Source organism: Copadichromis virginalis, linkage group LG15 (genome assembly GCF_057382275.1).
Source record: "Copadichromis virginalis isolate Kocher_CV1m ecotype Utaka linkage group LG15, C_Virginalis_male_GT1.1, whole genome shotgun sequence".
NCBI lineage: Eukaryota > Metazoa > Chordata > Actinopteri > Cichliformes > Cichlidae > Copadichromis > Copadichromis virginalis.
The window spans coordinates 4,600,636-4,615,391 of record NC_140632.1 but is presented as its reverse complement, the minus strand read 5'-3'; the positions used below and the strand labels follow the sequence as shown (position 1 = coordinate 4,615,391).

At 41.6% G+C, this 14,756-nt stretch overlaps 1 protein-coding gene across 4 annotated transcripts in view; it reads left to right on the top strand.

Moving 5' to 3' along the window:
- pak5 (p21 protein (Cdc42/Rac)-activated kinase 5) overlaps nucleotides 1-14,756 on the top strand; it is an 88,490-nt gene that overhangs the window by 45,340 nt on the left and 28,394 nt on the right. For 2 of the 4 annotated variants that reach the window (XM_085431433.1, XM_085431431.1), the window contains exons 2-3: nucleotides 4,596-4,819; nucleotides 6,482-6,526. In XM_085431433.1, the coding sequence (XP_085287559.1) occupies nucleotides 4,616-4,819; nucleotides 6,482-6,526 (249 nt within the window). In that variant the 5' untranslated portion in view covers nucleotides 4,596-4,615. Of the gene's footprint in view, nucleotides 1-4,595; nucleotides 4,820-6,481; nucleotides 6,527-12,002; nucleotides 12,223-14,756 lie in introns of those variants that run through there. The other 2 variants (XM_085431432.1, XM_085431434.1) reach the window with 2 other exon arrangements.

The following is a 14,756-nucleotide window of genomic DNA, read 5'->3' as shown; positions in this document are numbered from 1 at the left end:
TGTGACTGTTGTGAGAAAGAAGCTGCTAAAAGCTCTGCAGGAGTACGTTTGGGCTGGGCGAGTACATGAACATGTGTCTCCATCTGCTGTCTAACACACGTTCAGTGCTGTGTTTATGTGTGTCTGTCTGCATGTGTTGTTGTGTCTCCTTACTGCTGAGCTTGGCCTAGACGACTTAAGTCCTACTAGCCTTTAGTAATCTTATTCCCGAGAAGCACCATCTAGGTCATGGGTTTCCACCTTCACTATGGGTTGCTTACCCAGTACAAGAAGGAAAGAAGAAGACATTTTGTGAAATGAAAGCTTGATTAAAATATCCCTCTTGTTTAGCTAAAGCCGTTTACTGTAATAGATTTTGTTCATATTGATAACACTGCTGGATTTACCACTACACACCTATTTAAAAATAAAAATTGGTTTCAGTTACCCTCAGACAGATAAAACAAACTAGCTAGCTTGCTAGCTGATTTAAAAGCGCTAGCTGTTTAGCTTGTTGTTTGGTTCAGTGTCTATAAATTAGCTTGGTTCTCATTAACCACTATTTTCTTGTCAAACAAGGACTAAGAGCTGCATACAATCATTTGAAAAATAAACTTTTCACAGGATTAGTCTTGTGAAAAAAAGGAAGTGTATGTAACAGCCACGTGATGCTAATCAAATGATCATCATCATCAGTTTGCTTGTCTGTAGCAAGCAATGTCACCCCAATGTCAGATCGTGCAATGCTCTGAGAAACTGCAAAGCTCCCATGAGCTCAATCTCAGACTCTGTGGGCGTCAGTTAGCATGTTAAATGTTGAAGTTAATGGCATTAAAGTTAGAAAAAATAGACAAGAAGCCTTTGTTTGGGAGGGTTACCAGGAGAAAGCCTCTTTTTTTTCCTTTAAAAAAAAAACATGGCAGCACAGCTTAGGTTTGCTTAGTTGCTCAATCACCTCATACTAACTGCCGAGCATGGTGGTGGAGAGGTGATGATTTGGGCTTTGCAGCAACAGGACCTGGGCCCTTTGAGTCAATCATGAATTTGTATACCAAAGTATTCTAGAGTCAAAGGTGAGGCGATCTGTCTAACAGCTAAAGCTCGGCTTAAATTGGATAATGCAACCAGGACAATAAAGACAAACACAGCAGCAAATCTTCAATGGAATCACTGAAGAATAACACGATCAAGGTGTTGCATTGGTCCAGACTTCAACCTGACTAAAATGCTGTGGTGAAACCTTAAAGAGATCTGCATAAATGCAGTCTCTCACAGCAATGTGACAGTCTGGTAAGAGAGAGTTGGACACCTGGAGATGCATGGAGAGTGGCTGGGGCACCCAAATAACTGGACGAGCACACCCACACACACTGACCAGTCTGATTAGTACTTCCGCTGTGGTTCTTAGTTGGATGTGGCGTTATAGGATGTGTTTTTGTTTGCATGTTGCTCTAAGGTAACAAGAGCTTCGCTTACTGCATTTGTCAGCTGATGATTCAGTGCAAGTCTGCGATCATCCTCGGTTTAGTCACTGTGTGCTGTCCTGCAGTGATGGCAGAAGACTTCCTCTGACAGGAGCCGTGTTTCAGCTTCATCCTTGACGTTGTCTTCATTAAATGTATTTTGTGAATGTCATTTCCAGTGGACATAACGTCTGCATGTCGGTACTGCATCACTTCTTAATGTAGCCACTTAGTGTACCTGCCCCAAAAATAGCAACAAGGTTAGAACCTTGGCTTGATTTGTGGAGGTTTAAGTGGACATCGGCCAAAATTGGAAAGGGTTGCTGACACATCCTCCTTACATAAGAGATTTGTAGCTCAGCGCAAAATGGAAAAGATAAAGATTGAGCATCGTTAGTTCTTTATCGGGGGATACCTGCGTTTAAATTGTTTGGTTTTGTGAATCAAGCTAGCTGAAAGACAACGAGCAATCTTTCCAGATGTACCTCTGTGATAGACGCTTTCTTAATATGCAGGTGTTTACTGCAAGGAGTCATTTGTTAGTTGTGGTATGCACATGTACTTGTATTGCTCTCACACTCGGGTCACAGTTGTGGTTAAATGTTTAGTCCTGATCAGATCATGACGAATATGACAAGTTATGTTTTGATTACACGGGTATATTCTTTTCATTAAAAGTACTTTTGCTCACAAATGAAAGCATCGTTGAAGCAAGCTTACAGTGACTGCACTGTAGAAGGCAGAGTTGTGTAAACATGCCTGTGGGATGAAGCTTCTATCTATGACTTAGCACCCTTTGATCCAGTATAGACTTTTCTAAAGGCAGCCGTGTGCTGCATAATAATCTGTTGTGCTGTGATTGTGATGCATGCAGTGCAGCGCATTCCTAGCACAAAGGACTTTAGGCTTCCGTCCTCTTTCCATGTTTGTCTTTTTCTTCTTCTTCTTCTTTCTTCTGTTAGCATTTGTTGAGATCCCTTCCTAAACTCCTTCCCATGCTCCTCCTCCGCTCTCGTGTTCTACCCTTATCAACCCTCCTACCCCATTTTTATCAATCTATCTCCCCATCTTTCCTGTTTGAGGCCGCTAATTTGATCTGTCTGTCTCTCCTGCTGGGAAGAAAGGAAATGATTGAGAAAGACTTCCATGATTACTTTGCCTTGCCTGTTTAAAGTTGCATTTAGAGAAAGACTCTTTGGTGACTTCTGTCATTGCATCTGTTGAAGTGGCTCTACCAGGTCAGAAGAGTTAGTCATTTGATATACCGCTCTGCAGATTTACTTAGAATGTTTGAGGTAGCAGCATGTTTGTAATATTTTATTCAAAAACGTGCTTTAAATGTTTGCTCTTCGCTTATGATATAGCGACGTGTCTTTCTTTAGCGCCTCCAAAAACTGAAAAGGAAAGCAAAAGTGTAAGGAACAAATCGCACATTGTTTATCTGCCGTTACATAAGCTCCTCACATTCTGACTGTTTTGCTGCCTCTTATCTAAATTACAAACTTAAGTATACAATTTGTGTGCAACACAGCTAGGTGAATGACCCGCAGTCATTTACTGCTCAGACAGTTTGCAGGCTACTTTAGCTGCTCGGCTACATATACAGGAAATGACATGTAAATATACCCGCAAATGCAACTGTGCTCTATTGTGATTTCGGTGTCACCCTCACTCTTCAGCACTGCTGACAATATGCTGCCAGAGTATGACACAGAGGGTACAGCACAAGTTTGTTTACTTTGTCTCTTGCTCCTGACAGTGTAACAGTGCCATTCTGGCAGCCTGCCACTTCCAGCCAATCAAAAACTGGCACTGACACACCTCTACAGGAGGCTGAGAGATAAGGGAGCATTTCTGATATTTCTCCTCTTTTAAGTATTAATAAGTATTATCACGTTAAACACACATGAACACACACACACAGTGGCAGCCTTAAAAATTAATGACTTCTGGCACATTTCTGGTAAGCAACTACATTTGAGCTAATAACATGTTAATTGAATTTTTATTTATAATAGAGTTTTAGAAAACTGGGACAAACTGAAATACACAAACGTATTACCTTGCTTTCTAAGCGGATACGCCGTTAAGCATTCAGATTTTCTCACTGGAAAATCTAAGTGTTATTCCATATTTGTGCAGGTTTGAAATGTTAAAATAATGGTAACTGGGTGAAGTTTAAAGATTATGGTTGTTACTTGCTAGTAACAATTGTAATGCATGTACTGTGTGTGTGTGTGTGGTGTATAAAGGTGTGTGTGTATGGTCAGTGGTTAGTGTGTGGTGATGAGTGTAAATGATGTTTTCTTCTGATAGGGGCAAAACATTTTTTCTTGGGACAATCTAAACATTAAACTCCTCGAGCGGTTTTGTTGAACTGTTTTCAGCGTGTTTGCATAAGTGAGGATCTTTTGTTTATTTTGCCCATTTGCAGTACATGCATGCAAATGCATGATCGAGTGGAATGGCACAGCAAACATTGTCTCTGCAAAAGCCATGACAGAGGCAAAGAGAAAAAAAGTAAGGAGTATGGTGGCGGGGGTGGCAGTGGTGGCTCCCTCAGAGGACAATGCCTCTCAGAGAGGAGTGACACAATAGACTCCATTCACAGCCACAACAACAGCATTATGACATTTTGTTCCTATGACTGGACATTATGCATACACCCAAACCACGAGAGTCACAGTGGGTTTTCCAAACAGCTCCAAAAAGCACAGACGGGAGCTTTCATGCAGCATACGCGCCTGACTATACAGCCGCATAGAACCGCTGTCCAACATGTGTTTAAAAAAATCCCCACTGCCATCGTTTTTCCCCTGATGTTTACATTACATAATCAAAGTGGACACTTGGCTTTTTTTCTTTTATTTTGTGTGTTTGGATAGTTTTGCTCGTTCTTTCCTCGTCTATAACCTGCAGCGTTATAAGACAAGAGATTCATCATGCTACAGAGCGGTGGTATAAAACATCCTAGTACTATGTAAAAAAGAAGATTAAACTTTAGGCAAGAAGGAGAATATACTGCCATGATGACTTCATAACGACATCTTAAAGATACAGTCTTTAACTCACGGGCGTCAAACATAAGCGTAGCCAGTGCTGCAGCCAGAATATTAATACAAGTATGCTTTTTTTTTCTTTTGGGATTGCCAGGTTTGCCAGGGTTTTCCAGCATGTTTGGGAAGAAGAAGAAACGGCTGGAGATCTCAGCTCCGTCTAACTTCGAGCACCGGGTCCACACGGGCTTCGACCCACGGGAGCAGAAGTTCACCGGCCTGCCACAGCAATGGCAGAGCCTCCTGGCAGACACTGCCAATCGGCCCAAGCCCATGGTGGACCCCTCCTACATTACCCCCATACAGCTGGCACCAATGAAGGTACATTACAACCACACAGACTCTAGCAATAGAGACAAATCTTTATCACTTCCAGCCTGTTGCTTACCTTTCTCACATCTTTCTCTTGCTGTTCATCCCTCTGTTTCTCCTCCACTTTTACCCACACACGCCGTGTCTATGTGAACTTAATTATGAACTTTTTTTCTTCTCGCCTCTCCTTTTTATTGCTGTCTGTGCTTTCTCACCCTCTGTAAATGTCTGTCACCTCAGTGTTTTTGTCTCTTACTGCTTCCCTCTCCACCTGTTGCACACTTTCCTCAGAGGCAAAATAGAGAATTCTCCATACCATCTGGCCACTTCACTTTAAATGTCTCTATCAAATCGGAAATGGTAATCATATTGTTGCTTATTATGATGCTTTAAGCCTACATTAAACATTTTTGTGAACACTGATTGACTCCCTCTTGCCACTAAAGCTATAGAACTAATTGTAGTAGACTGTGTTGCATTACAGTTTAGCCTCTTATATTTCAGTGGGTTAAAAAAGTAGTGGCACCCACCCAGGAGACATGTTGTGGATAAACAGTGGCTACGCTGGCCACCTACTAACCTATCCACTAACTAGATAGCACACTTGTGTTTGTGTCATCACACCATTTATGATCCCTGGTCATAAGTCAACTGACATTACCGGCCAATTAAAAAGGGCAAAAATCACAAAAGAATCTTAACAAATGAATAACAAAACACTATTTTGATATTTTTCTAAGTGCTTGCGACCAAGCGACCAGATGCCTATGAATCTGATTTGCATGTTCACAGCAGACGTATGTGCTGCTTTCGTAAAAGTCCGGTGGGATTTTCAGGTTGTTTGATATGGACTGCATGTGTGAGAGGAGTTAGACATACACACCACCCATATTTGTCTTTCCAGCCTGTGTCAGTCCAGAATTGTTTAATGTAGTGTCTGTGTGATTTTATAAATGTTTTCCATTACATGATGCCTCTGTGATTTCAAACTGATGTGTCTTTTCATTCGCCTTACCTCCCCTGTGATTGTGATTGTGTGTCTCCTCTTCTCTCCGAGTGTCTCCTCTGATGTGTTGTTGTTCATTGGCGCTCCTTAACATATCACTTTGACACATTTGACCAACTGTTGCCAGTTATAGCCACACTTGACCACTTGATGATTTGCTCGTTGATATTTCTGTGCACCTTTCCTCTGTGTGTTGTTTTTGGGTCTAATGGGCCTTTACAGGGTCATTGTTTATAATGTGGCAATTATTCTCTTTTAAAGTGGTCCAAGCATACTGAAGAGGGCCAGTGCTTTGAAATTTAGGACCCTTTTTGCCTGATCGGTGCTGCAGTACAACTTACTGCTGCGTACACCACTTCTGTTGCCCTTGTACTGTAATATGTCAGGAATGAATTATCCCCCAAGAAACATTTGAATTTTAAACAAATTTTCCATTTTTGTAACTGAAAGCTCATAAAGCGTAACACTACAAGTCAAGGTTCCTTTTAAATAAATGACAAAGCTTGAGACTAAATACACTGTTAGTCTCTCAGGAACTGCTTGCAGGTCCTGCTGACAGGAAAATCCAAGCAGACAAAGCTCTGTTACAGAGAACAGCAATATGCCACAGGAGATATCTCTGAAGAGGGGGAAACAAGAAAATAATTCTCTTGCTCTCTTCACAGATATCTCCCAAGAAAGTCCGGTCATCTGAAACGCCGTTGCCCAAAGTATGACTTCCTCTTCCCTTCTGACCCCCACACTCACCTCACCTTTTTTTTTCTTTTCTTTTCTCCAAACGGTCGCTCTCACACAGTCACAATCCCGCTGTTTTGTTTCCACATCTCTCCCCCACGTGCCTGCTGCCATGCATTCAGGTGGAGGTGATGTGTCAGCAGGAACAGGGAGAAACACAGAGAATGGCTCCACACACACACACACTAACACATGACATAACTACATTGCTCTGCCAAGTCCTTTGTTAGACCTCATCTCCACTCTTTTGTTTCATTCGCATGAAAAGAAAACATGAGATCAACTGCAGTGGCATGCTCCCCTCGTTTCTCCCCTTTTGCTATGGAGCATCATTGATGATGATGATGATGATGATGATGATGATGATAATCATAATGATGATGATGGGTGCTGAGATGTGAAGTGCATGTTGCCATGACAGCTGATTCTGCTCTACTGGAAGCTGTCACTCTGTAGAAACTAGCTCAAAAGGGTTTGCATGTGTTAGAAAAACCCTTCGATCCACCCTTTAATCTAACCCAATCACTTCCTCTCCTCTCCTCTCCTCTCCTCTCCTCTCCTCTCCTCTCCTCATTATACTTATGGCTCCTAATCAACAAAATGATTAGAACGTGAATGAGCTGAAAAGATATTTCACATCCTGGAGACAGTTGTTAATATCCAAATCTTTCCTCCAGCTGTTTTGTCGGTTTCTGAGCACTTAAGAGTTCTTGCTTTAATTAACAGGCTTCAGTACGGCATGCCTAAATCTGCCATATCTGCTTATAGCTCAGGATTAAATTAACTAATAATCCAGCAGGTGGGTAATAAAATATTTGCCTTAGTTTTGTCTATATTCACGCAACCACATGTACCATGAGCCAGCTCTAGTTTGTGAAAGAAACATAAAAGGCGTGTGCAATATTGAGATCCTCTTTTGGTATAGATCCAAATCCCATCTGAATCAGCCTCTAGTTTAAGTCTTAAGCTGGTAGAACAATGTTAAAAGTAGCTAGAGATTGCTCAGAATTCAGGGGGCACTTCGCTCCCATATCAAATCCAAAGGCTTTCGCTGTCACCTGCAGTGCGCGTAGAAAGAATAAATACTAGCAAATATGTGTGCAAGTCTTGTTTGAGCGTGCTATTTGAAAGAAGCAGATAACATAAGAAGCTCTGCTGTTTGCACGTTTAATGGCTTCAGTGACACAACTCAGGCTTTCTTTTGTGTAAAAGCCTGTTTAGAACTTGTGATTCTTTTAATGGTACATTTTCTGAATACGGCGCTGATTTTCTAAGGTTTTTTGTCCAGTATTTTCTCAGTGCATTATACTGGTGTTGTGAGTGCTAGATTTGGGTACAAAAAAAGAAAATGTGTAGTGTAAACCTTTGGTAAACTGGATACTTTCAGGGCAAGTCTCTAGGAAATGAATGCAAGTCAGTGTAGTGATGTATGTGTAGTGATGTGTCCTCTGAAGGGATGTAAACATGAGGGTGTGTGTGTGTGTGTGTGTGTGTGTGTGTGTGTGTGTGTGTGTGTGTGTGTGTGTGTGTGTGTGTGTATTTGACCCTGACTCCCAAGGTGGGCTAGGTTATTTATAGTGTCTCACCCATGGCCTGATATCCTTCTCTCCAGCTTGCCCTGACACTTGATTGACATAAGGCTTCCTCTGCTTGGCAGACTCCCCCAGCTCTGTCTACTTAGTGTTTATAAGTTTGTGCATATAGACACACACACGCACACACACGCACACACACACACACACACACCAGGTGGGCCTGGATGAGTCGGTCTCTGGCAAACGTCCAGTGCTGTCCTCACCAAAGAGTATAGAGGAACAGAGTACAGTAAAATGTCAGCACGGTACCTTTGTGTCTTTGTGTGCATGCGTGTGTGTATATGCTTTTTTTCATCTGCGTGCTAAGCAGTTAAGAGAGGCTGGCACGGCCATCATGCTAAAATAACTACTACCTCTGCCCCGTGGCTTTGAGCGCTCATCATTTATTCACAAGGCCTTGTAGCCTTGTTGTCAGACTGCTCATCTCAGCTGGGCATTAGTATTGCTTGAAGCTTTAGCTCTCATCTCTGTTCTCCCCCTTCTCCACCCTCCACCTTCACTAGCCCTTAGCACACATGTTAATCCAAAAGTATAAGCTAACACCATGCCCTAAGAGCATTTGCATGTTTTAAACATTGTGCTCTTAAAGCTTCTTTATTTTGAGAATTTAATGTGTCTGGTGGTGCATAAGTAAGTGCACTGTGACAACTCATGCAAAACATCTTCATTGTTAGTTTGTATTTCATTATTGAAGTGTGAGCGTGTATGCGTGGGTGTGTGGGTGAGCATGCGATCCAAAGCTACATGTGTGTTAATGTGTTGCACTCATTAACACTAGCAGGGGCAGTGCTACGGCTATTATTAATGCCAGGCTAATATTACACCTTGACTTTGACACCCTCAAATTGCAGACCCCTATAGAGCTGAGAGAGTAATTTACCATGATGGTGTCTCTGTGTGTGTGTGCGCACGCTTGTATGTGTTTATAAATGTTTGTGTGTGTATTTGTGCGCATTGGCCACTTAATCCTATCTTCTTGTTCCTATTTGCTTATGTTTCCTCAGCCGTCAGTCAATATCAGATGTTTCCGTTCGTGTAAAAAAGAAACTAAATGACCTCCACAGAAAAGCTCACAGTGAAAAAAAATAGGAAAAAACGTTTCCATTTCTTTCAAAAGTAAATGTTTGTTTCATATCCACGTCTTATGAAACTTATATGTCTCATATTGTGATTTTTCTCATGCAGTTTTCTTCTGAAGTGTAATATTTTTTTATTATTTTCTTTTCCATCTGGAAGGTGACATATATAATAGCAAAGAAGTTTAGTTTGAGCAGATTACCAGCTGTGCCGTGTTCAGCAGTATTACCTGCTTTGTTTGGACTTCATAAGAAGCCAGCATTTTACTTTACATTTAGGTCAAGTCCAGACAACTTGCAATGTGTTGTGTTGTTACTTGTTACCAACAAGTTACCAACAAGTAACAGTTTTGAAAGCTAAAGTGATGTCGAAATACACACACACACACACACACACACACACACACACACACACACACACACACACACACACACACACACACACACTACAGATACAGGCTCTGTACCCTGACAATATAAAGCTGATTCAGTGACAGTGAAAACCCCTCTAATTTAAACACAGTAAAATGCTGGGCAAGTACAGGTCTTGCAGTTAAAGCTACATGTCGCCAGACAGATTTACACTGGTCTCATTATGCTGCAGAAACAATGAAAACCAACATTTTAGAGGGTGTTTTTGGTGGATTCATCAATCTATATAGTTGTTTTATCACAAACGTTATCAAAATAACCCTCAAGGCACTGATGTTAGCATCAAGCCAGAGTAAAAATAAAAGAGAACATGAGGATTTCATAGAGAGCTAAACCATAATGATTTCTGAGATCAACCGAGAGCTTATTCCTCTTAATTCTGCAGGAGCTGTAGAGGAAAGATATTCACAATCAAAGATAATAAGTGGACCCAGGGGGCTAGCACTTTTGCAACATATCTTTAATACTGCTCTCATCTTTGCATAACACGTTCTTGTTCTGGATCAAGCTTAAAAAATGTATTTTCTCATATCTAGTACTGTCGTCCATCTTTTGACAGCAAACACAGCAAATCTATTTGTCGTCATATAAATTTCACTCTCATGCCATGTGGGTGGGAAGCTAATGCGGTTGTAGTTCAATGGCCTTAGCTGATCTTCAGGTTTCCAAAGATGAATCAGATCAGGGAGTTCATGAATGGAGACATTTGAAAGCTTGTATTGAATCGGTGAAGGACTGTTGCATCAATTGCTGTTAATAGAGGTAAATGAAAAGCGTTTAGATTACACACTCATAGTAACATCTCAGTTTCTTTGGTTTGAATTATTGTGTTGGTACAAATGAATAAGATGGCATTTCAAGAGAGGATGTTGATGTTGGTGTGACTGCTCTTAAAAGCACAAGAGAATCATGGGGTCATTAGTTAGGCTTTCGTTGGTGTTTCCACTTCAGTGAATCTGTGTGAATGGGCCCTGTGGTGTTTGTTGTCACGTAAAGTAGGGCTTAAACTATAATTCCCCAGCTATGCATGTGGACTCTGAGCACACCTGAAAGAAGCACGTAAACAACTACTTTCAACTAAATCGTGCCCATATTATATTATTTGACCTTAGTGACCAGTAATGCTGTGTATGCTGCTGACTGGGCATGTGGTCTTTTCACTTTCTCAGCTCCAGACTTCATCACAGGAATTCACTGACCAGTAGGCAACGTCATGACGGCCCTTTACGTCTGTGGTTTACACATTAGAACCAAAGTAAGAAGTTCAAAGTGCTGCAAAAGTACATTAACATTACGTGTTTTCAAGCAACCAAGCTTTACATTTGAAAGTAGAAAAATAGTGAAGGTTCAGAGAGCAAATGTAATGTGTACCATCTTCAAGAGAAGTCCTGATTAAAAGAGGAAGTACGGCCACAGGAGTCACACTAAATACAGTTTGGGGAAAAGTACTTCTAATAATAGTTCACCTTTTTAGAAAGCTGTCAAACCTTAGTGGAGGACTGATCACATAAACGTACACATTTTTAAACATGCTAATCATGTATCAGCAGCACTTAAAGAACTTAAGTGACCACACTTCAAAATAAAAGTCTCTTTCAGGACATAAAAGAACTTTTCCAGTTCCCGTTTCCATGTCGAAGCGTATGCAAAAGGAAATTTTCGGTAATGAAGCGTTGCAGATGGAATCCAAAACTTGATAAACTATTTCAGAGTTACTGCTCCACAGTGAGAATGAGTTATGCAATGAAGATTTCATTCTAATGTGCTCTCTTTGCTTCAGCCTGTTTTGTAATACTCTTCTCCTTTTTACAATTTCTATCATTTCCCAAGCCGACTGCTGACAGCCTGCAGTGCTAATTCCCTAAACTTCTTGCATTTCAGCTGTGGGTTACATATACTGCAGGTAGTGTAGGTGGAGAGAACTGCTGATATTTTAGGTAGCTGAACATCTCGCTGTTGTCAAACCCATTATAGCTGCACTGAAAATATCTCAGCCTTACATCACGCTGGAACTGTGGAAAATATTGCCACAATATGCACTCTCGGTGGCAAAGTAAATATCCAGTAGATACTGTTGAATAACAACGCTTGGTTTAATAGCTTAGAAGGTGCTGAGGAGTCATGCTTTTGGGTCAGTTAGAAATTAGGCTTTCACGGAATAGAGACAAAGGAGACAGTAGCACATGACAGCAGCCCTTACATTCAGGATCACATCTAGTACTACTGTAAATGTCAGTGGGTCACTGATAGCAGAGTACAGCCATGCACCTTCCCCCAGCAGCTTACTGGCAGGTGACAGAGGGTGGGGAAATTTGATGATTAAGTCTGTCATATGTTGGTCGCTGTGAGCGCAGAGCCAAACTTACAGTCAATCCATGCAGCTGCAGCCAGGCAGAGTAACTTATTATGGCAGGTGGGCGAGGAGCTGGAGATTTCAGGGCCGGAGCGAGCAGAAGGACTGTGCCACTGAGGCAGCCGGGGAAGCTGAGGCAGGTGGGGGTAGCGATGAAGGCTGAGAAGACGGCAGTCGTTAAACCCCAGGCCCCGACGACTCATAAACAGTTACAGGTGGGGCGTTCGACTCTTTCTGCTGCTGCTGAGCCAAGACTACATGCTGGTATGCTGGCTATGCATGTTTGTTTGTGCAACAGGTCTCAGCACTCACTGCCAGCAGTTTCAGGCACTTTGTGAAAACATACACGAAACTGCGCTAGACTAAACAGTGAAGGGTGCAGGTAAGAGTGAGATCACTTTTAAAGATCACATGTTTGACTGTGTTTAAAACCTGCATTTGTTTTTGCTTCAACACTGCAAGTTGACCTCTCTGAATTACAGCCGTACAGAGCGCAGGTTGTTTTCTCCTGTTTCTAGAACTCCAGGTTTGTGCGGTTATTTTTGTAGCTGTGCTGGGTTTGCTGTATGTGTACATATAGAAACTGAGTGTAGAGAGAGAGAGATAGTGTTTCTGATTCAACAGGGTCACCCAGTCCTTGCTCCAGGGGCAGAAATGCAAACCTGTGTCTTTATTGAATAGGGATGCAGGCTATTATGGTTCTGACATGTGCACACTGAGAGTTGCTAATTTGAGGAGGCATTTTATTGCAAGTGTGTATTAACGATACTGGGTGAGCTCCAAGGCAGTAGACTGCCCAGAATGAAAATGAATGAGGTCTAGACAAGTGCTTTGATGTGGAGCAAGTCCAAAATCTCTCAACATGTGGGATCTTACACTCTTTCTGGGGTTTTTAGTTTTTTTACATTGAAGATTTAAAAGAATGTGCAATCAGGTAAGTGTTTCATGATTTGTTTGACTCCGCAAACATTTCCTACATCTTTCTCTTTAGATGCTGATACGCACCTTCAGTGTTTCTTTGCTCCAGATCTGCCAAACTGCGTTTGCGCTTCAGATTGTCATGCACGGTGACGGTGGCATTCATTCAACTTCTTAATTGGACGAAAAGAAAGTTAGATGTTGTGATCAATGTGCATTCAATTTCAATTTAATTGGATTTTGACTCAGCATGTATTACATTCCATCTCAAATTGATCGAGGATTAAATTGGTCAAAGCAGAAATAGACTCGGAGGAAAATAACTCCTGATTGATGTGTGTCTGTGCCGGCATGCACCCTCGCGCAGATAGAGAGAGCATCTGTCTTTCTTGGCACCGAGCTGAAGTGGATGGCATTGATTTAGACCTCTCTCGTTCCTTCCTTCGCTCTGCTCCTCCTCCTCCTCTGCTTTCTCACTTTGTCTTCTCGCGCGGCTGCCATTCACAGTCACACTCTGCAAATCACCTCTCACGGAGGCTTCAGTCGGCGGGGGAATTTTGGCTTTCGGCGATGTGCGCTGTACTTTGCCAGGGCAGCTCAAAATGTCCTGGCTAACAACCATCCCTCAGTGTCTGAATGTGGGTTTTTTTGGAAGGACATTTAGGCTGTGAATTTTAAACAGGGACGGATTGTTGAAGAAACAAAAATCATGTGAGACAGCTGGTCTCTCAAACTCGTAAAGCTAAGATTTAAAAGCTAAGAGTGGATTTAAAGTACTTTGCAATATCCCAATAAGAAACTGTACAGAGCCCTTTTTAATTTTCTAATCTTTTTGGACACATTACATTGTTTGCATTGCATCACCAAGTGCTGCTTTACACACGTGCGAGGGAGTGTAATGGCTGGACCTGCAGTATCCTCGTGTGGCCAGCGAGCAAACTACAACTAACACTTCAAATCCTGCACCTCACATTTCACTGTGGAAAACCGACTGAGAGTGAGCGAGAGCATCATTTTAATAAGTCTACTCTTATTTTATGGATTTAGATGTACCTGGTCAGCTTACGTAAGGACTGATTGTCATTACATAGGTTACACAGGTTGGTTCTTATTATTCTTGGTCTGGTTCAAGAGGCTGACTCGATATTTTAGTTTCCAGGGGATTCTGTAATAGAGATATTTCACCAGAATATTAGCAAAGTTTACTAAGGTAACACTCTATATCAGGCTACACATATTAACCATTAATTATTGGGCTGTAAGCATGTGATTGACCTATTAGCACTTTATCAGTCATTATAAAGCACATTTTAGTGCATTATTCTGCAGCCAAGTAGCCCTGCTGGAAGGTTTTCCATCAGTAACCGCTTTATTACTGCATATAGATAGTAGATGAAGTAATTATAAATTAACAATGATATTAGGATTTGGTAGTTTCACAGCAAAGGTTATTCAAGGTTTGTGAAAAGTTATTTTTGTATCATCATCTGTGAGAAGTAGCTGCTTGTCTTTGGAATTAGACCAAGTCTAGTTCATGTGTGCAATAAAGAGTTATGGTCAGGGTTTGAGAACTGACCTTATTCCTGCTGGTACAGTTCAGTGTTTATGGTTTCAGAAACATTTATATCATGGTGGTGAGGTGGCTAGCTACCGTCACAACAAGAAGGTCTTGGGTTTGAATCTAGGCTGGGGCCTTTCTGAGTGGGGTTCTCTCCATGACCATGTGGGTTCTTTCCGGTCACTCCGACTTCCTCCCACAGTCAAAAGATTTAAACATGTTAGGTGAACTGATGATTCTAAATTAGCTATAGGTGTGAATGTGAGCATGAAT